The sequence below is a fragment of the Numida meleagris genome, chromosome 11 (genome assembly GCF_002078875.1).
Source record: "Numida meleagris isolate 19003 breed g44 Domestic line chromosome 11, NumMel1.0, whole genome shotgun sequence".
Classification (NCBI taxonomy): Eukaryota; Metazoa; Chordata; class Aves; order Galliformes; family Numididae; genus Numida; species Numida meleagris.
Window position 1 is genome coordinate 5,564,888 of NC_034419.1, and position 23,072 is coordinate 5,587,959.

Genomic DNA, 23,072 nt, shown 5'->3' on the forward strand with positions numbered 1-23,072 from the left:
CCTGCGCCCACAACATGGCGGCAGCAGTTTCCCTGCGCCCACAACATGGCGGCAGCAGTTTCCCTGCGCCCACAACATGGCGGCAGTGGCTGCCCTGCGCCCACAACATGGCGGCAGTGGCTGCCCTGCTCCCCCCTGGCTCAAGCCAACTGCTGATGAGCGCATCAGAAACACTGGAAGATAGCCATGCTGTCAACAGAGCCATCACAGAAGCTCTCTCCTCCCACAGATGACAGGTGGGATGGCTGCATTTCTTCAAGGCCTGAGAGCACCTGGGCTCATAGCTCACTTTGAGGCATGGCACTGACTGCTGAGTCTACTGAACAGCATCTTCCAGAACAGAGCTCTCTCAGATTTCAGGTAGGCAATGTGCTGGATGGGTTGTCACACACCAGCATCTGATAGTATGGGGAATTTGGAAGAGAAGCTGGGGATATACTCTCAGCCCCACTGTAGTGTTGGGTTAAATGGACTCTTGGTAATTTTTACAGAGTGAATAAAAGTGGGAGGAAAACTAGCTTGCAAAAAGTAATAGTTGGTAATTAATGAAAACCAGCTTTGCTCTTTGTAGACTTCACAGATGCAGGGATGGGACAAATGCTTTTTGGTCGAGGTTCAGCAGATTCAGGAGGTCATGCAGTTCACAGAACAACGCTGGCCTGACCTGCCGGGTGTGAGCCATGGGCCACAGGACAGCTTTGATCTCCAGTTGGCCGCTGCTGTGTCAGAAATGCCTCTGTTGTTCATGGGAATGGGAAAGCGATAAGGAATTTCAGAGCATGCTGAATGCAAAGCCTCAGCTCTTTCCTGCCTCCAGAAGCCAATGTGGCTCCAGAACCGGCTGCGTAGTAAATCTTTTCCTGTAGCCAACCTCATTCCCAGACATCATACTCCTCCTAGCTCTCACTTCCCATATACCACATAAAGAAATAAGCAGAAACAAGCCCAGTGACCTCAGTCAAGTTGTATTAAATCTTTTGCAGACACAAAACATTTCCTCTGGCTGCCTGAACTGTAAGCAGACACCTGTAAGTCACGACTCTTTGTGCCTCGACCAAAGGTAGGTAAGGAGACCACTACTGTCACTTGGGAAAACCCACTGGTGTTTATGGGAACGCAGAAAATATTCCTACAGTAAGACGGGTGGGAGAAGAATTGTGCCTTTGAATCTCACCCCAGCAGGAGCATGGGGATTTCTGACACCAGGAGCAAATGCAAATGGCTGCAGGGCTTGACAGCCCTGCTGCAGTGGAGCACTCCAGTATGATTTTTGCCTATGGAGAGCAGCCCTGTAGCATGGCTATCCATGTCTCCTGCTTAACATATCTCCCAGTTCATGGCATCCAAGTGAAAAATAAATGGGATGAGCGTGTGTTCGGGTGATATAACACATACTGTGTCACATATTCCTATACAAAGCACCCCAGCCTGTGAAGCCAGCAGGGTCTTGGGTACCTGCAAACTATTCCTTGTTTCCTGCATAAGGATGGCATTAAGCACGAAGGGAAAAACCCAACATTTTTGAAATCCAGTTCTAGGTTTACACTTGGCTGAAGTTTCTTTCTGTTGCGCAACAGCACAGTGAGCTGCAGTGGTAGAGATGGAATAGACATGGAGCAATTTTTTGTTTAGCTCTACAGGAGCAGAATAAACCACATATACTCTCCCCATTGCATGTGGATTTATGTGAAATATTGATATGGTTACGTCTGTCTGTCAAGGTGACAGCAGCAGCTTCAGCATTTTTTGGAAACACCTCTTTAAAATACAACTGTTTACTGATTTGTCATCTTTTCTCTTAGAAAAAGGGGGGGATAATCTTGCTTTTTCACCTTGGGGATTTATTCAAGTAATCTCATCCCCAGTGAGGTGTGATTTTCATACGTATATACTCAGAAATACAGCTGCCAAAATGGCCCTCATCCTATGGTCACCATCGTATGGTGACCCAAGGTCACCAGCTGATACAGTGAATTATTATTATTTTTAATAGTAGTTTTCTTTCCATAAAAGGTAGAAAGACCCAGCATACTTTCCTATATACTTTCTATTGTGTTATGGAAAGGAACTAATTGCTCTGGACTTCAAATTCAGTTTACAAAACTGCTCCTATTGCAACCAGTACAGCCAAGCAAAATATTTGCCTATTTACTGCTCGGACAGTCTGGCAGTTTGAGCAGGGTAGGTGCCAGCACAGCTGTAGCATTTACCTTTGTAAATGGTAAGGCTTTGAAAGATGATTGTGTGCATTAAATGTCTGCAGTCAGGTGGAGACAGCCAGGAGCGCTGAGAAGAGGGGCCTGAGGATTGAAGTAGTAAGTGCCCAAGAGATGTACTGTAGTTAACTTCATCAGAAATAGAGAAAGCAAAAATCAAAATGCAGGTTGTCATGTGTCAGATAAAATTTTGGGAAGTACTGCAGAGACTGGAAAGTGAGATTGGGACCAAAGAAAGGAAATGAGGAAACTGAAAAAAGCTCTGAGTCTGCTCTGTTAAAGCTTTTGCCTTTTACCCAGACAGTTCACGTTACTGTGGAGAATCTAGCAGTGACTCTGTACATCCACCAAAATAATCTGAATTTTACTTAGAAATACTGGTTTTTTTCCTCATAAGAAATACATATTTAAAAAAAATTTACTTTTGAAAGTCCAACCTCAGTCAGTGCTGCAGGCCCTGCCCTCTCTCCCCCCCCCTCCCTCCCAAGAGCTGCAGGAGGCAGAGCTCTGCATGGTTTTCATTAGGCAGAAGGGAGAAGTGAGTTTTTTCTACAGCTCTTTATTGCTAGGATTTGACAAGGAAGGAGGGAGCCCAGCTTGCCTTGCCTTTAGTTTCATACCCTTAGCAATAAATAAATAATAAAAAATTCACCCCATGAACTGTGCACAACATGCTATCATTTCCCATGGTTTTCCAGATGATTGTGAAACCATGCCAGGCCAGCTTCCCATCACAGTGCAGAGTGGAATTACACTGGAAAGGAGAGGTCACTGAGGCGAGCTCGAGCTGCAGAGCAGAGGGCATGGAGGGCGCACTGCTGGTCCTGCCCCAACCACACCTCTTGTGTCTGTCACCTCCAGTTCTGCCACAAAGCAGGCTCAGAGAGGTAAATCTGAAGTATTGCTTGGAAAGCACCTTAGAAAATTGCTAACACCTTTCAAAAGACCCCAGTCTATCCATTCTTCTTGAAAACATGCGTGCAAGATCATACAGGCACTGCTGCTGTCCTGACCACAAAATTTAGCAGCTGTTGGTGATGGCTGTGAAGGAAGGAGGCTGCAGCTGACCTGGAGGGGATCAGTTACTGTCTGTCTCCGTGGTAACACTGAATAATAGTTCTTTTCTGGTTCCTACAACAAAGGGACGTTGGGCTTCTGAAGCATCTTCTGCGCTTCTCCAGATAAGAACCTTCAGGTTGTATGGGTTTTGCATATGTTGTAACCCAACCACAGTTAACTTTTTGGTCAGAGGCAGTGCGCAGCTGACAAACGCTACTGGGTGAGTCAAAAAGAATCAACTTGCAGAAGCAAGACAAAACACGCAATTCATTAAGCCACACCATATGATCGTTTGAGTTCCAAGAACTCTTCAACTCCAGAAAGTGCTGGTTAGGAGGAGGCTTTTAGCTAGAAGAAATCCTGTGGTTGTTAGCAGAAGAAAGCAGGGCTGCAACCTCTCTACTCCGTGCTGCTGTCAGCCAATGCCTGGGGTCCCGCTGCAGGCACAATGTGAGCAGGCTGCTGCACGGCTTTCTGGCTGCCTCGTGGGGAGTGTTTCCTTGCAAACTCCAAATTAATGCAAATAACTTGTCTGAGTGTGTTTCAGAAGCCTGCAACAAGGGTGTGTGTGTGTGAAAGGTGCCCCATCAGGCCCCCTCTCTGCACCTTGGTGATCCCAGGGCTGCCATGGATGGCTACCGGTCACTTCCAGTGCTCTGTGGGCAGTTTGTGAAATTAGGTGTTTGGAAAAACTCGATAATATGAAAGTATACTGGAACATTTCTTGGATCAGACTTCAGCATTACTCATGCATCATTAATTCTCAAAATATTAAGGAACATTTCTTAGTATTGGGCCCTATTCCGTTAAAGAGATACAAAACATCTCTCTTGGTCTAAGCCATGATGCAACACACACCAAGCCAATCTTCCACATAAGGGTAGGCAGGAAACCAAAGCTGGAGCAGAAAAGAGTTGTTGGGCCTAAATTCATGGAGAAATGTGGGTTTTCTGCTGCGCACTGTGGTGTGTACATGTTTTATTACTCCAGAACTGCTAGATCTCTTCGTGAATGCTCATATTGCTTAACTTTTATGTAGGCTTTTCTGTTGTCACAGCAGACCAATTTCAGCTCCATTTGGCATTCCTTGAATAACTAAGACCACTACTAACTTTGCCTACAAGTCTGAGTGTGATGAGAATGCAGCCTCAGTACTGGTGGTATTGGGACTGCAGCTGCATTCATTAAATCCGTTTTTCAGTTTCTGCCATTCCAGCAGATTCTTCTCTGTTCCAGACTTAGCATTGCCCTGGCATTTTTGCTGCATTTGTTACTGCCATGCCAGAAGTACAAACAAAATGTTGAGTGAGCCTTGCTACCACTCTTCTCCCCATTGGTCTATACCACTACTTAACTGCTTGTATCCCAGCTCCTGTGAAGCCAATAGTTATGCACAGCTCTTTGCAACTGGAAAAAATTTGCAGTGTGTCAGCAACGAACTACTAAATTGAATTATTTTTCTGCACAGATGATGCTGTTCCCTGCATTTTAAGGTCGGCTGTGGGGCTGGAGCGTGATGTTGGCAGGATAGGTGGGCAGCCCAGGGACTGCATCTGCCTTTTTATCATTTTCCAGACCCTCCATCCTGTTACTCCTAAGCTCTTAATGTCCACTGGGTGACCTGGATGCCAGGGGGACATTTTTGGTGACAGGCTGACTTACTGCAACTAGCTCACTCTCTAACATTTCTATATATTAGGTGTTGTAGTTCATGGCTTTCTCCACTAATGATCCTTTACAGATGGTTTGTAAATAGATGGACGCTATTTGAAATTGCAGCCCAAGTGGATGCGGAAGGCTGCAGAAATGGCAAGGGCCATGTGTGCACATAGAGGAAGTCAGGTAACGATGCGCAATGCGATGCCCTGGCTGGCAGGACGAGGAGCCTTGTGGTACACATGTCCTGCCCAGCACTGCCTGGCTCCCGCTGAACCCTGCGGAGAGCAGAGCACTTCTGCCTCTGGAATCCCCCCAGGACCATTGATTTATGCAAAACCAAAATCCCTCTAAAGAAATGGTTGGATTTCTGCTTTATCTTCTGGAGATAAATAGAATTTGCTCTCTCAGCATCCTCCTAATTTCCATGGGATGGCTTAGCAGGGGTTGGACACAAACTTCTGCCAGCTCCAACTCCCTGAGCTCTGATGGGGCCTCTGGTTTGGAAGATGCAGAGGCAGGAGGGAGTGAGAAGCAAGGCTGGGTGGATAAGTCAGGTAATCCCTGGGCCCCAGGGACATTCATTCTGCAGCAGAGAGGATTTGCATGTAAGAGTTGACCAGCTTTCCTTTCTCTTGTGTACAGGGTGGTTTATCTTGGAAAGGTTTTTTTTTTCTATTTTAATGGAATTATTTTAGATATTCATGCTGACTATACACATAAATTTGAAATGAAACATTGTATTTGCTTTTAGAAGGTGATTATTCTTTGTCACAGAACTGATTTCTTGAAGCAAAACCATTTTTTATTTAATCCTTCTCACATGTTATTTCTCTTTCTACAATGTGAAAAGTAGTTCACAGAAATTAGACCCTTCTGTATAATGCAAAAGGCAGGCTTTAAATAAGAAAGTACTTTGACAGACCATAGGGTGAAATTTGCTAAGGGGAGCTCTGAGGAGGTGCAGTTTTGGGAAGCACAGTGGAGGCAGGTGAGCTGAGCAGGCTGACTTCCTGAGCTTGAAAACAAGCCCTGTATCACTGCTACCTGCTTCACTTTTAAAGCTGGTCAGTGTCAAAGGAACAATGGCAAGATAAAGCATGAGTATGAAATTTGAAGAGGGGAAAGGCCGCTTGATTAGCTGGAAATTCAATCGCTATATTTTTCAACAATTTTCTCATCTCTGGCACATCAGGTGGGTGTTAGCATTTTCAGGTTGTTAGCACCGCGGGGAATCGTGATGAAGAAAAGCCTCAGCACGACACCAGCCACAGCAGCACCACGTGGGGGTAAGGGACTGCGGGCACCATGCAGTGCAGGAAGGGAGCCGCAGTCCTGCAACAGCCAGACATCGCCCATGGTGGGAGGAAGTGGGGAAGAGAAGCACAAATAATGATGGAAGCAGTGACATAAATGTCACAAGGGAGGCAAAAACTGCTTCATTATTTTTGTCAGTGGAACTACAGTGAAAATTGAGATATGCTCAGAGTGGTTTTGCAAAAGTATAGCAGGTCTGTGGTTATGAACTACCGGGCTTGATGCAACAGTAATACTTGGTTAAGTGGTAAATTTCCTAGACATGAGATCTTAGCTAGGAGTGTAAAATAGCTGCTGTAGTCCTTCCTTAGCAAAGGCGGCTGCTTCATTTTTCTCAGAAGCTTTTCCAAGCAGCCCTCCTTCCTTTCCCACTGTCTCTCTGAGGGGCTCACAGACTGCTGAACGTCTGAGCACGCAGGTTTTCTTCAGCGTCTTAGGAGCTGGCTTAGTTATTTAATGATTTTATATATATCTATGTATATGCAAACTTTTCCTTCAGGGATGCGAAAAGGTAAAAGATGTCATATTTTAACACTATTCAGTCTAAAGGGATGCTCCCAATGAATTCATCGTGGGGATTAGGTTACCTGCACTGATTTCTAAGGAACACTGTGGTGGAGCTAAACGGAAGCTAGAGGTGGCCGTCGGTCCTATACGATAACTGCCCTTCCATAGTGGAGGTTGCCCTGGGTTGCAAGGAGGGGTCTGTGGCAGCCCAGCAACCCATGGCTGTGACCAGCCCACTGAATGCCTGTGCCAGGCTGAGGGCATGTGCCCCTATGAAGGGTGCTGCTCCTCTCTGGCATTTTGCCTGGTTCCTCAGGCAAGAGCGTATGCTCTCACTGTCCATTTGCAGAAAGAAAAACTTCATTCTCTTTCTGTGTGGGCCTGTATGGGCACAAGACATTCCACTCAGATCATGAATGCCTGGATGCTACAAGTTCCTCAGGCATCTTCATGAAATACTTCCAACTTTCCTTGCTGGCCTTCTCCGTCCAAGGCTTCTGCTTAGCAGGAAGATACAGCATCTTACCTGAAAAGCTGAAAATCGAGATGAATATCACCTACACTTTTCTTGGGTATTTAGCTAAGATCAGTGATTTCCTATGATATGGAAAAATTTGAATATGAACAGAGTTCACCTAGCCCCATACTGCTGTTAAAAGTTTAAAAAGTGCCAGCAAGTGGATGAAGAATAAATAAGCTTACCATTAAGCTAATGAGTCCCATATGCTTTTATAGTCAAATAAAAGTGAACTAAATGTACTGAAGAGCCAAAAAGCAGATGCATGAACCATGACAGACATCCCAAGATATGTTTAAAATGCCAATATTGATATTTCTCACACATTTTTCCCTTATGTAAATCATATCTAAAGAAGGCATCTGGTAGAAGAAAACACTTTTTTGCCTTTGAGCTCATACTCAGATGAATGCAGCAAACTCAACTTGAGAGAATACCTACTGGCTGCTATAGTTACTGGAGAATGCAGGGAGTTGGGGAGTTACAGAACAGATTTGCCATCATGTAGGAAGCTGAGCCTTAATTTGTATCCAAGTCTACGAAGATTCCTCTGAAAAGCTTTTTCTAAAAATGCAAGACACACATTTTTCTCCTGGTATAAAACTAAAAATGTAGGGTTTGGGGAATCCAGAAATAGATGTAGCCAGAAAACACTTTAATACCAGAGAAATTATACTGCTTCCAGGTTACTTACCCTGAGGAAGAAAAAAGGAAAGGAGAAACAAACCTCGGTTTCTTATGAGATTGATGTTACTTCTGCTGAAAAGGTATATTTAATATATATATTATAATATATATTATAAATAAATGTTCTATATTTTTATATAATTCTTTCTCGGGGAAGAATTTTGGTTCCTTTGCTAAAGGATTGGGCTACTTAGCTGCACTGTTGCTGTTCTAGCTGCTGCTGTTACTAACAGTTATTGCTTTGCAGGTCTGACAGATTAGCCCATCTTTCTCCACCAGTGATGTCATTTAATTGGGCAAATTACATCTTATACATATTTCTGGCTGAGGGCTATGAGTTCAGGCTTCTCTCCAGCAACAAGCATGCCAAAATTCCTCTCCTTCCCTTTGAAGGTGCCACTTTGAATTAATGAAGCTGCAAACTCAATTTGTGTGAGATGGACCAGCCTTCCTATCCCTTACCCCAAATCGTGCCTGCCATCAGGCCTCAGCACGCTGTTCTAGTTGAGATGCAAGGATGGAGGCTGCAGTTATGTTGAGTGCAGTTATTACAGTGCATACTCCTGGGTGCCAATGTGTACTATTAAGAACAAAGTAACTGAATGGTAAATTTGGATCCATTGCAAAAGGAGACGCGGGAAGAAGCTCTGTGTGATGATGGCTGTTTGGGCTGAGGAAAAGGGTTCTTGGTCAATGCTATATTCACATATTTCTGCAGTAGATGCCATCTTCCCCAGTGATACTGGGAAATGGTCTGGGAAGCAGCGTGAGTCTAGACTCAGACAGTTTTCTTGTGGTACCCCTTACATATAATGATATGTATGTAATGTACCAGGCACTAAATGATGCTTGGCTGAATGGCAGTCAGATGTGTTTTCTTATCTGTTTTTCTTTTCATATATATTTGTCATAATATTTTTTGCCTTTTTCTAATATTCTTAATTTTCTGATCTCCTTTTTAGGGAGAACAAAGAAGAAAAGTGCCCTTTTCTTGCTTACCTGCCTTCTCTGTTTTCCCTCTCCTTGGGGAGGAGGCTTACCAGGTTCGTGCTCTGCTTTTCATGTCTGGATTAATGCAAATATCCCTTTACCCAGCTGCAGCAAAGCACTGAGCTGCAGCACTTAGTCAATACATTGATACCGTCCATGTGGTTTCAGGTAGGGCACTTAAAAGCACCCGTGAAATGCCTTGGAAAATTCATGGTCGCTAGAACTTCACTTTCCTTATCACTGCCACAGTAATTCTCATTAGCTTGACTTCCTTTTAAACTACCTTCCTGAAAGCCTAAAAGCTGTGAATATTCATCACATTTATTTAATTGTGCCCTCTCAGATGGAAGGCTCAAATAGCCAGCAGGTGACTTCCCATCAGAAATGGACACTTTGCCAGCCCAAGCTGTGTGTCCCCACTTGATGCACACTTGAGGATTCTAGCCAAGAATAGATTTTCACAAAACATCTTTTCAAACTTGTAGCACAAAGTTTTTTGTCTTGTTTTTTTTTTTTTTTTCCTGCACTTTGAAGTGAGAATACAGATCTTAGAAACTGTGAAACAAGAACTGAGCCCGGAACGGAGAGAAGTGGGTAATGATGTACCGGAGCTATACTCGTCTTTAATGCCAGCTAAAGATTTGTCTTTCACCTTCTGTGCATTATCTGATTACTCAAGTGTTTGTTGTTGTGTTGCAATTGTTTTCTTGTCTGTTTGTTTTTAATTCCCAGGTCTGCTGTTATGGGATCAGATTGCATTCCTGGAAGCCTGTGCGACAGCCAGCTGATCAAGGTTTGTTTGTGGTCCACGTTACACCCATAACATCACTGAAATATAACCTAGCGCTGGTGATTAGGGGGATGCCCTAAGTTCAGTGTAAGGGTTATGTGACACTCCTTTGGCTGCAGCATGGCACTGTCATGTGCTGACATCAGCTGCCAGACTGCTACAAGCCACTAATGACAACTTCCTTCCCTCATATCCGACTGTAAAGGCACTAATAGATCCAGACTGGAGATCACATCTTGCTCACCAGATGAAAGGAAATCATTCTCCTCCAGACTGGCAAAGTTAAAATGGGAATGCCATTCCTGATTCACCACAACTAAAGCTTATTTTATGATTAAACTCTGGGGAGAATAGCTGCATTTTCTTGTTTCTTCTCGGTAACCAAAAAAGGTTCCGTCTGGGAGATCACACTATCCATCCTTATGAGGTGCACCATATGTTTTAGTCTTTTTTAATTACTGTAGCCTTTACAATCTCAGATAAATGCCATACTTAGTGCTTTACTTTACAATTAATTCTCTCCTGTGGGGAGATTTTAAGTCTCTGTCTCTCATCATATGTGAAGTGTAAAGGAGAATTGCAAATTTGCATTCTTATGGGCAAACAGCGACTCTGTTTAGAAAACAAACTTTAAACTACTATTACATCAAGATGCTTTTCAGCAAACGCTGTGTTAATGCCACATAACAACAAACGCTGGAGATGAAAGACATTCTCTTTACAGCATTGCATTGCATAAGGCAAAGCATTGGTTTGTTTGAAGATAAAGGTCTACATAAATAAAGAAGACAACATCAGTTCGGGTCTCTGCATGTTTCTAAGACAACCTGTATTGAGGGCTAAGCGTGAATTTACGTCTCAAGCAGGATTTTGGTAACTAGTGAAGAACTGAATCTATCTGCAGTTCTCTCCCACTCCTTAAACCCACATGCACTTTGCATAACGTGCTTTGCACATAGATCTCTTTCTCCCTCTCTCTCTCTCTCAAAAAAAAAAAAGAAAGAAAGAAAGAAAAGTGTGGTAAATAACAGCTTGCAAGCTTAAATTTAGCCCCACTGAATCTTGTGCAGAGATGACTGAAGTTCTTCTGGGAAACTTATAAATGGCAGGCAGCACCTAGGTGCAGGGCTGGCGGCATGAACTCCTGCACACAGGGCCCGCAGGCTGCTGAAATGTCACAGCTCCCCATCAGACACAGGAGGGACTGTCTGCACCCAGCACACACCGTGGGGTGAAATTCAACAGCAGTGTGCTGAGAGGCGAGCCGTGGCTGCGACTGGGGACCTTGCAGGCAGCTGCTGGCCTTAGGCCAGCTTCACCAGAACCCCATCCACACGCAGGGCTTGTGTTGAAAACAGAGGCAACCTGGGTCCTTCCCTGCTCCTCTGGTGGAAGAAGCTGGCACAGGCTGGAATCCAAGTGGACTCCAGGTTTTCTCTCTGCTATTCCTCATGCAAGAGCAAAGCCTGGGCCAGCTGTAGCTTTTCTGGAAAAGCCCAGAGGGCCAGCAGGTGACACACAGGTGAATGGGGCTTTTCTGATGAGCTGCTGCCATAGTGTCTTGGTAATACTAGTTTTCAGTTGACAGATTTCATCTTAAATAGGCACATATGCATATACATAGAGAAAAGTTCCTCTGTGATCCTTTATTTTTGCATTTGTTTGAAGGTGCGTGGCTTACTCTGGAGACCACCAGAATAGGATCTGCACACAGCTGAGGATCTGCCCACTGCTGCCTGAAAACTTCTTCAGAGCAATATTTCCCCAGAAACTGCACTGTGTGGATAAGACAGACCCATCTGCTGCAGGTCAGACCTCACTGGAGAGATTTTTTTTCCCTAATGGCTGTAAAACTAACGGGCTGCATTTTCATTCTCTCTGGCATTGTTAAGGAGAAACAGGGATATCCCTAAATAGTTTACATCTGTGCTCCAAATCTCAAAGAAAACACCCAGCCAATTTTCAGGAGAGAAACTGGAGACAGCTGTGAAGGGGGTGTTGCTGCTGTCTGTCTTAAGGGGTCATCTATTCCCTTCAGTAGTAACAGAAGAACTATATCCAAGGCAGTTGTGAACTGACTAGTACCACATAGTATTATAGTCTTGTTACTTCACAGCAGCATCCATAAATTCAGCACAGAAATATGTGCTGTAAAAGGGATGCCTCTTCTATGGATTCAGCTCCAAAGCTGTAGTTTCAGTTAAGGAGGAAAAAAGAAAAGGAAAAACCTCAGTTGGATTTTCCAGAGCAGATAACTTTGGGGCTACTTAACCTTTAACTGAGATGATTTTGTGTGAACTAGGTGTATTTATGCAGGATGACATCTCCAAGCAGTCCTTATGGGTCTCATGAGGTAGTTTTGCTAAGAACTTGGCTAGCTGCGTGTCTGTGCTGCCCAACAACAGCAAGGATGTTTTGCACGTTGTTAGAGATCCATCGTGGCAGAAGTCAGTACTCACCAGCTCACATGGCCTTCAGCTTTCCAAGACTGAATCACCAGGTCTCCAGACTGATTCTAGGTCTTATTAGCTTTTATTAGTTTTATTTATTTTATTTTATTATTTTTATTAGCTCTACACCTTGTTCATTTTTGGAAGCCTCTAATGTGAGGCCTTGGTCCTGGCTGGAGAAGGGACATGGTCTACCAGACCTTAGTGACAGTTGCCCATGTCCACACAGCCGTCAAAATGCAATTTTACTGATTGCTTTGGATCATTTGTGCATTAAAGCAAGCAAGTAATGACAATTGTATGCTAAATAAGGGCGGGGTTAGCTCTCAACACAGTGAGTTCACGTTAACATAATGCTAGGTTTTGTTTTTTTTTTTTTTGTGGAAAAAAGTGCTGAGGCTGCTAATAGAGAATAGCTTTGGGGAAAAATAATGATTGCTTTGGTGATAGCCACCATTTTCTGGTGGGATCAGAAGACAGCAGTAAAACTAGCAGCCTGTGCAGCATCCATTTCCACATTTGTGTATTGTTGGTGAGCAGAGCCAGGCGGTGTGATGCAGCTCTGCCAGCCTTAAGGCTGGATCCACTCCTGGACTAGGGTGGACTAGAGCTGCTTTAATGATAATGGCTTGCAATAGCTACCGAAAAGTGTTATGGGAAGGAATTGCCTTTCATGCCCCTTCCAAATAGCAGACAGTGTCAGACAGCAAGTTCCATGCAGGGTAACATTGTGCCAGCTGAGGGAATGGCCATCTGCATAGTTTTTTTGTATAGTAGATATTAGGAGCCCAGGGTGATATTAGGGTATAGACCCTGGTATCTTGGGCAGCATGCAAGTGTTTCTATTTGATTCATCCACTAGAGGAAAACCATAATCTGTGTGAGGTAATTATAAGAGTTTACATACATCTTTATCAGAGGAGACCATGCTGTATCTCTAAAATGCACAGGCCCTTCCTGTGCACATTGGCAGTGGTTCTCTGCTTGGGAAGGCTGAGCTGGAAAGCTCCCATAGGAGCGGTGGTCTCTGCCTTGGTCTGATGGGTCACAGTGGCTGGGGTTACACCAGGCTCCTTGTGAAAATCTGGGTGCTGGTTAGAACATGCTCCTGAGTGCAAGTCATGTATGAGGACTGAGCAATGCCTGATAAGTGGAGCAGATGAGACAAAGCAACAGCTCCACTTAACAAGTGAAGCAATTGAAAGTGCTGCTGGGATTTGATTTGTCCTGATGGAGGATGAAGAGCTGGGAAAGGCTTGAACAGTTATTTCTGAGCACTAAAGATGAGACAGAGGTAATTTCATTTGTGATTCTGCTTGGTTGTGAAGACCTGTATGTTTCTAGCAGTTTTCTGGAAACTCAGGAAGTGCAGAAAAGTGGTGGACAACTCTGTATAGGAAAGCAGAAACTTGGGAAATGGTAAAATGGTACTTCAATGCAGTGAAACACAGAATATCAGATGGAAATACTGCTTTGTCGCAGGGATGAGGATACAATCTTCCCTGTACTGTTAATGAAGTGTGTGATGGGGGGGGGAAGAGCTTGTGATTGGGAATACTCAGGCCCACAGTTAAACACTGAAAAAAAAAAATTATGCTTACGAAATAACAGAATCTTACAGAGGCTGCTGCATGTGAAAAGCCCACAGATAACTAATGTTGTGTACACGAGAGTTAACCACAGATTTTTCAAGAGCAGGAATGTGAGTGTGTAAGAACCTGCCTGCAGGTCTGTCTATGCCATGGCAAGCACACATACTCTATTCTTGGAAACTTTTGTGGTATGGGCACTGTACACGTGGGCAAAGACACTGCCTCCAGCAGCAACAGCTCCTTCAAATAGTTAGAAGGTACTGCAGCAGGAGATGCATATGTGCTCACCTTGGAAGTGAATGGAAAAAATAGTTATTTGAAGGTGGCCATGAGTCCTCACGCTGCTGAGAGCAGAAATACTGTCATGAAGAGAAAAGCTCCTGGCTGCTGAAGTTGAAAAGGTAAAATTCAGAAGTTGGCAAGTATGTAAACTAAGTATGCAAGTAAAGGAATGACAGAAGATACAATTTACTTTAGGTTAAAAGCCTGGCAAGTCCTCACTTGCACAGAAAGGGCAGGGGATTGAAAAAAGGCCCACACAAACTTCAGAGAGCGCGTCAAGTTAGCCACACTGTCTGCCTGGGGCTGGCTGCGTGCCCCTGCAGCCTCTCTAGTTTCATCCCCGACAGGTGGGCTGTGCAACCCCCCACAGCCCTGGCTGCTGCCTGTCTCCTTGCTGCAGGGCTGCTGCTCGGGGCACAGAGCTGGGCAGCCCCTCTCCTTCAGGAGAACCCTGTATCCCTGCCCTGTGCTCAGATCGTAACAGGACCAGGAGACAGTGGTCCAGCGTAGCCCAGCAGGAGTACTTTGCTGCCTGTGTTTCCGTTGCTGCCAGACCCTCAGCTGGTTTTACTGACCATCAGTTGCTCAGTCTGTGCTCTTTGGAAGATACTTTTTAATTCTGCCTGTGCTCTGAATTACTCTGGACTGTGCCAGTTATTGCCACACACTGCAGAGCATGTACAGCTTTCCAGGGCATTTCAGCTCTGCTCACTGTTCAGCTGCCAGGCTTCTCCTCATTTACTTTCCTCTTGCAACCTGCAGCCATCCTGACTTTCGCACTGGCTGCTCTCCTGCATCCTACCTACTGCTATATCCAGCAAGGCTGGGTGCAGTGCTGACAGATCTCTGCACCCACAGAGCATCCTGCTGACGTTTGCAGGGCTGGATGTGGGTGCAGAAACCCACATCAAAAGAGCCCACACAGAAGGAGCCCGTGGGCTCTGGGTCCCAGCAAGGAACCTTCAATACTTGTAATGTTCTGCTGACATTTCAATACTGTTTTCCCTTCTTAATTTAAGAGTGTTTTTCAGAATCCAAATGTGAAGCATCACTTGGAGGGTAACTGCACATGATGCAGCATGTTGACGGTCATTCTTATCTTGGATATTTGCTTTGTTTGGTTTACAACCTGCACATAATTCAATGCAGCAAATCTGAAGAGGATTTAAACAATGGGCATTAGTCATCTCATCCACCACCAAAGGAGATAAAGCTTCATCGTTTTTTCTTCATGACTTTCAAGGTCAATACTGAAACACTTTCAGAAAAGAAAACAATAAAAGGGAGCTCGTTGTTTCAATTTTATCCCTTTCTTCACTGTCAAAATGTTCAGGAGAACCTCTGAGAGGAATGAAGATTGCCAGGAGTAAATGGGAAAGGCCAACAGAGTAACTGGGGAAAATGCGAGTCTGCCTGCTCTCTGCGTGCCTGTACTGTCAGATTTAAGCCACTGCTGCATAATGAGAAATCAGTCCAAACTGAAGCATATCTGATGCGTTCAGCTAAGGTTTCTTGGGAACTTTATTATAGATTATGAAAATGAAGGCAGTGAGCCCTGGAAGAGAGCATGCCATACCTGCCTCTATGGTCATGGGACAATGGAAGAGGCTGATCTTGGCAGAGGGTTTGTCTCTGTAGCATTTGTAGTCCAAAAGTTCATGGACCAGGTGATGCTTGCTGGTGTCAGGGTGCTCCTTCAGAGAGGCCCTCTGCACACTGGCACAGTGGCTGCAGACATGCTTTCTTCTGAAAAGCTGCTAGCAGTGCCGGCAGTCATGACAGCCATGAGAGCCATGGCTTCTTTTGTGGATTTATTGGTGGTGAAGAAGTCCAAGAACAAGGAATAGCTTCAAGTCAGATTCCAAGACAAAGATTGTTTTCCTGCCATTTTTCCTGAAGATTTCCCTTTCTTGTTTGCTTTATGTTCAACTTTTAGATACTTGCATTAATCTGAATGAATGCCTTCCCGAATGCTGCTTATAAGTGCTCTTGATTTATCAGTACATTAAATTAACAGCATGTCACAGTAGGGCACATTTGCTCCTCACTCAAACAATTATGTCTCATTGTTCCGTTTCACATGTGCAGCTTCCTCCAAGGCCACCAAATGAGTGTAACAGAGTAAAGAGTTTGGGCAAACAGCTGCAGAAAAAACAGCTTATGACAAACTGTTTGAGAAGACAATTCTCACACCGTGTTCACCCACTACAGTGGGAATCCTCTCTCATAAGCCATTTCTTTAGCTTTCCACTGTAAGAGTTCATCCATGCAGGTCATGGCAAGACTTGGCAAGCCCTGGTGATAAAAATTTCCAGAATAATATGAGACTTTCTCTGTTGGGAAGCTCAGAGCAGACGTACATTGGATTTGTTTGGATTGGGCTGGTCTTAAAATGGCAGAGTTTTCTTCTGATTTGAAATGTGTTAGAATACGGATGCACTGATATTTCAAAGCAGCTGCATCTCCTTAAAGCTATTCCTATGTGACCTATACATTTCTTGTGTTTCCCAACTGTATGTTGCAACAGAAGGCATGCTGCTGAATGGCTGACTTAGGCCAAGTAGGCATTGTTTTTCTGTTGCTTTATGACATCTTTCCGAATTCTAAAAAAACCTGTGATTGAATGAAAACATGTGAGAAAATATTTCAGTCTGAGTCTGCCCACACTTGACAGTTTTTCAGCCCTGCTCTGTGGTTATTCAGACAGAGTAGCACTGCTTTACAGCGGGAATGCTATAGCCATGAAGAGACAGCCATGGAATAGGTGTGGCAAAACAGCTCCTGCAATGTACAGTGGCAGGAAAAAAGGGGTAGAGGATGCTGCTGGTGGGGTCCCCCCTGGTCTGCAATTAGGAAATCATTGCTTATGGCTTTTTGTGTGTGTAAGCTCTGGGATTCTAAAATGTTGCACCTTATGTCAGAGGAGAGAATTTCTCTGCTTTGGGACTTTCATTTTGAAAAGCTCCATTTGCTTGTTATTGGGTCAGGTTCTCTAGGCCCAGCTGTGCCATGTATAGAGGCTTCTCTCTGTGTCCACCTTTCCTGACTGTCTTGTGGAAGGAGAATGCACTACCCGTTCTCTCCCGTTTGGTGCCCTGTGCAGAGCTCAGAGTTGCAGGATTGCCGAGGATGTGAAAAATGGACGAATGAAAGTCCAAAAAACATTTTTCCTCCCTGAGTCAGAGTTCCAAAGAGCTAGCTCAGCTTTCCAAAGCTAGTCCCTAAGTGGCTATGTGCTAATCCCACCCATGGCGATGGCCGCTCTGTATCCTGCGTGGATTCACACGGCCTGCCTTACCCTTTAGGTCCCTGAACATTGTCTTTTGTCAGTTTTCTTTCATTCAGAGATGATGGATGTTTCCTTTTAGCTTCCCTTTATTAACTCCTGGATATATTAGTTCTTCAGTGTCACTTGAATACAAAGCAGAATATTTGAAAGGATCTTATAGTGTTAGAAAAAATAATTATTTCTGAGCCATATTTTTACTCAGGAAGATGGAGTGATGGCAATGCCTAAGGACAGACCACCAGCATGAGACTCCATCTGCCAGTTCAGGCTTCAGCCTAAGTCTCTGAGCATGAATTCCCTGCATCTTCTGCCACCTGAATGTGCACCAACTAATGCTGTGTCTATGTTTGTTTCCTCCTGGTGTCCTGCATTGCAATTCATTCACCTCTGGGTACAGCAAGGGCACTGGGAATGCTGTTGCACAAGTGGTGAGAAAGACATTTAACTTTGGTCTTTAATGGGTCTGGCTAGCGGGATCTCCAGCTGCCTCTGCCTGTGTTGGTAGAACAAAAGTGGTGGTAACAGTCAGTGGGGACTTACAGAGCAAGGAAACTTCATGCTGAAGTTGTGATGGAGCCAGGGATGCTGCTGCTCAGATCCCCCCCTTAGATCTGAGGAAAAATCTGTGTGCTTGAAAGCTTGCTGAGTATTTTCCACAGGTATGAATCAGTCTGATGAAACATGTCAGTCCTAGACAATGTCTTGCTGAAACCATCATGGCCTTAACAGCAAAAGCTGCTTGAGTGATTCCAGGAGTCCCCTGTAATTCCCGTTCTAGACTATCACAGCCACAGGGTGGAGTCCAGTGGACTTTTGTGGTCTTTCCCAAACCAGTGTGACTTGGACCCTGGGATGCAGTGCCAGCAGATGTGGGCTCCCATCTCAGCCACAAACCTACTGTGCAAAGGCAGATGAAACTTTACTGCTGACTGCTGCTTCCCATCTGCTTGTGGTACAGTGGGGTGGCAGCAAGTGGCACACATAGACTATCACCAGCTGAATAAAGGAGGCTGTAAATGCCACCTTTGGAGCAGCAGGGCTCGCAGTGCATTTTTGCTGAGGTGGAGAGAAATGCAGGTCCTCCAGCAAGTTCTTCATCTGTTCGTTCTCTGCTTCCTTCTTCAGTCAGATGAAATTCAAGACTGTGTAGGATCATTTTTGGAGGGTTGATTGTTTCCTCACAAAGTAAATAGCATTTTTCTCTTTAGCTAAAGTTGCACAACAGTTTTTTACAGTTGTGCTTGCCTTGAGGGTGTCCAGCAGCGACTGGCAGCGACCCCCCCCTCCCCATACACATTGCCACATTGCACAATAAGGCAGTCCCACTTTCCCAAGCTTTGGCGGTGTCAGAGACAGGATACCACATTATTCAGAAATGGAAATTTTTACCCTGCTACTTTTCCATAATTGTGCACACATTTTGTCAGTGCAGATTTCAAACTTGCCTGTGAATGGGAGCTGCAGAGGGCCAGAGGCAGCCCAAGTTTCTCCAGTTGCTAGGTAAAGTTTTGTTTTTACTGTCACTGAGAGTGGGCTGGGCTGTGTTTGCTAGAAGGAGAGGGGAGGGCATGCTGAGGCATTTCCCCTGCTGTGACAGAGATGGGAGGAAGCGACCCAGCACTGCTGGGAGCCAGCAAAGCTGCTGCTCCATCTCTTGGTCACCAGGAAAGCCAAAGCCAGCAGCCAGGCTGTGGATGCTCAGCTACACCCATCTGCTGCAGGCAGCTGTCCCTGTTACCTGTGCTGGGGCCAGGCTGCTGGGACAGAGCTCTTTCACTGAGGGCTGAATTGGCAGCACTGAGGGCTGAATTGGCAGCCTTGGCGGGGCAACCAGTGCTGGGTTTCTCTGGCCCCACCTGTGGGCTACCAACCTCTCCAGCAGGCCTCAAGCAGGATGAGCGGTGAGGCCTGGATGTGTGGGGGTATTTGGTCAGTCCCTTCTTCCTATAACTAAATGCTGGAGGAGATGGACGAGCTCCGCGCTATGATAACAGCCTGTTGCCTGTCCCAGGGCATCAGAGGAGCTTGGGCTTGGCCCTAGAGCCAGGCCAAGGGCTGGCAATGGCTTGCGCTGCACAGGCAGGAGGGCTGAGCCCGGTGTGCCATGCAGGGTGGGACAGGCTGCCTGTCGTTGAGCCAAGGTGCTTCTGGGAGCCCTGCAGGCACAGCCCGGCTGCCTGGCAAGGGAAAGGCACCCAGTTATTCTTACGACCCTCTGAGGGATGTTTTCTCGATGACATAGTGCTGCAGTGACTTTGTTCTTCCCAAAGTCTAGTCTCTAATTTGTACCAGGACGGAACTCTCTATATAGTCTCTACTGTCATATAAATACGACAACTGGGCCCTCCTGATGAAAAAATTTGGCTCAAAATGACAAAAATGCTTCCGTGGCAGGTTGGTGCAAGGTAAGCGAGGGGTGGCTTAGATCTCAGTCAGCGGCAGTGGGACAAAGAGGAAGTGAAATGCCCTCCTTAGCACAATTTCGAAGCCGACTTTGATTGACTGAGCGGGCTTAACGTGGGCAAACCCAGGTGGCAAGGCACCTCTGCCCCCACGGCAGGCGCGGGGTTCGGCTTTCTCTCCCCACTCATTTTTAATTTCTTTTAATGGAAACCCAGGAAATGGGCTGCAGACCTTTCTTCTCACGTGAGCGTAACAAAACAGCCTCCCTCATTGTTTCGGGCTGCCCGGCCCCGCTCCGCGGGCTCCCCGGGCTGCGGCTGGCCGCGCTGCGGAGCGGCTCCGCTCCCGGGCGAGAGGGGCAGCCCCGCCGCAGCTTTCCGGCCCCTCCCTCCGCCTCCCGGGGTCCCCTCGCCCCTGCCCCGGCGGAGCGGAGCGGAGCAGCACGGTAAGTGCGGTGCGTTGCCGTCCCGGGCGCCCGCCGGTGCCGGGCGGAGCGGAGCCGGCTGCAGCCCCTCGGAACAGGGGACGCGATCCAAAGCCGTTTCCTGGCTACCGGGACAAATATGCAAATATTTCCTTATGCTGTTTCTCTTCTCTCCGTCTCTCTCTTTCTTGTTGTTCTGAAAGTGGCAAATTGTCAAACAAACAACAAAAAAAAAGTTGCTGTAGATGTTTCGGAGCTGTTGCTTTTTGGAAAACAACTCCCTGGGTGGAGGCGAGAGCAGCCTGCGGTTCGGTGGGAGTGTTTGCAAATCAGATGTCACTCGGAGGTAGGGGAAATCTGGCAGAATTACCCTGTGAACGCGGTCTCCAAGTCGTGCAGGCTCGCTCGCCTCGTGTGAGCTTAACGAAAACCAACGGGAAGTTTGCAAGGGAGAGGAGAAAATGCATGGAGGGTAACTAAGAGAAGTGCTTGCTGCCTGGTTTTGCTGATTCCTGAAGCGAGTGGTGCTGGGTGCGGGCACTCACTGGCTGCCTCCTTAGGAGAGCAGAGCGTGGGTTTGTGTCAAGATCTGGGGGAGCAGTCTTGAAGGATTTGTGGAGCAGTCAAGCCCCCGGAGTAGAATCTTGAAACTTGAGCGAGAGCCGGCCTGCTCCCTGCCCCACGCCTCCCCTCACCTTATCGCTCTCCTGTTGCACGAAGCCTTGTGCTGGGGCCTGTTGTCCGCCCTGAGCGGGGCCGAGGAGGTAGGGCTGGGCACCTGGTTTGTGCTGCCTGCAGGAAGGTCCCTTGAGCTTACTGGTGCCGTAGTGGCACAGGGTTCTTCCTTTGGTACCAGCAGAAAAGGTGCTATTACAGATGAGTTCTTGTTTCTTTGCCCCTAGAGGTGATCAGCAGAGAGGTGGTGATGGAGGGTGGGTCTGCTCCTCTGGCTTTATAATGGATCATCAGCACCTGAATACCCCTCCTCATGAAAGGCTTTGTTAAAACAAAGGCATCCTTGCCCTTTTGCTCCAGGAGGAGGCTATGGGCACAGGTCATGTACAGGTTGGATACAGCTTTACTTTTAACTTGGCTCAGCTGTGATTTCACAGCAGTAGAAGCTACAGATTATGGTGTATGGTTAGCAGGTATAAAATTATTTGAGAAAGATACAACTTTGTAGACCTAAATCACCCTTATTAGTTGTATGGATGAAAGTAATTTCAACACAAAAGATTTTTCCTGAAGTGGCAGAATGGAGCCTACAGGGGCCAAAGAAGGCTTACCTATTCTTTACTTTTTAAACTGCTTATTTTCCCAAGGGTTATCAACTGGATCTGCGAAATCTCTTTGAAGACACAGCTACACTAGCATCAATAGAGCTGGTGTTGACATAAAAATAGCATCCAGAAATCACACCCTTAATTGGCATTAGTGTGTTGGCAAACTTTTTCCACTGGTGCTTTATCCTTTAACAGCCATATTATTGTAACTCTATCATGTGTTGCATCTCATGGGCAAAGGCTCTGAGCAGGATTTGTTGAACTCAGTGTGATGACTGGAATCATAGAGTGGTTTGGGTTGGAAGAGATGTTAAAGATCCCCCAATTCCAACTCCGCTTCCCTTTCATCTCCTCCAGTGAAGACAAGAAGCCAGTGGCAAAGGAGCTGAGGCCTTCAGTCTTGGTAACACCTCAGTGATTCCATTCTTGTGGGTCTCCTGCTCTGGGACCACTGCAGTAAGCTGCTTTGCAGGCTGCACTGGGATGGAGAGTAGGCAAACGCTAGCCTCTCAGTGTATTTAAATAGTAGGAAAAATATTTCTTTCTTTAAATTCAAGTGTTTCCTTGAATAGAGAGTTCCTTCACATTTTTCCGTCCTTCTGTCCATCCATCTCTCCACCCACTTTCACGTCTTTTCAGTTGCGTTAGGTGATCATATGTCATTATAGACTTATAAATTTATCTGATCTACATGAAGCTGGCAGAAGCTGTCTTTATTTGAATTTGAGCACTGAAAGGTAGGTAGCCTTACAAGGGTGATGATGGGCAGCAAGTCTCATGGTACCTAATGGCACCAGGAATTACATTCCAGTGTCATCTGTACCTTCTGTCCTGCTCAGATCTGCAGCACTGGAGAGCAACAATAATTTATGTATGTGAGGGCTGGGTGTGCATACCTGAGAACCCGTGGACCCACTGGAAAAAACCCATGACCGTGCAGGTCCTCACTGGAGCGCTCATAGCTTTACTCCTGGATGTGGGCAATACAAAGCCCTCCAGGCACCCCAGGCTGCCTTTTGGCTTTAATGGTAGATAGCTCTAGAGCAGCAGTGCAAGGAGATGGCATCTTCCCACCTGCTGTGGCTCTGGTTGGTATTCAACCCTGTTATTATGGTTGGTTGGTTTGTTAGTTTTTTAAATATTTTGTTTTACTGGACAGTTCCCCAGCAACAGAAAGGGCAGTGCTGGGGCATTTCTGCGTGCCCAGAACTGCTCGAGTCCTGGGAATGCCTATTCCTCAGGATTTGCAAAAGCAGAGAGTAGCTCCATCCCAAATCCATGCTGTGACCTGCCTTCTCTCTGTGTTGGAAATACTGCTCTTTGCACTTTATCTCTAAGGGCTCCCATGGTTCTCATTGCTGTAGTGTCTGGTATCTGCTCGCAGTTCTCAAAGCCTACATGGAGACTCTTGGGTATGGAGAGTAACCTGATTGTCATCCTCATGCCCTTAGATTTTATATATTTTGTGAACCAGACTGAGCCTTGCCCTTCACAGCTGCTTTCTTTCTCTTATTCTAGGGCATGACAAATATTTACAATGTTGGTTTCTTTCAAACTGCTATTTGGGAATTTTCCCGTGCCTTGGAGTTTCTTCACCTGGTCTGTGGGTA

At 45.9% G+C, this 23,072-nt stretch overlaps 1 protein-coding gene across 4 annotated transcripts in view; it reads left to right on the forward strand.

Moving 5' to 3' along the window:
• Positions 63–23,072, forward strand: part of FBLN2 (fibulin 2) — a 119,537-nt gene continuing 96,527 nt past the window's right edge. Inside the window, exons 1-6 of one of the 4 annotated variants that reach the window (XM_021409630.1) lie at positions 63–360; positions 984–1,060; positions 7,958–8,039; positions 8,922–9,002; positions 9,682–9,742; positions 11,408–11,547. Coding sequence is in view for 2 of the 4 variants with exons in the window: in XM_021409627.1 (XP_021265302.1) it covers positions 20,319–20,525 (207 nt within the window). In the remaining 2 variants the exon portion in view is untranslated. Of the gene's footprint in view, positions 361–983; positions 1,061–7,957; positions 8,040–8,921; positions 9,003–9,681; positions 9,743–11,407; positions 11,548–20,026; positions 20,201–20,231; positions 20,526–23,072 lie in introns of those variants that run through there. The other 3 variants (XM_021409634.1, XM_021409627.1, XM_021409628.1) reach the window with 3 other exon arrangements.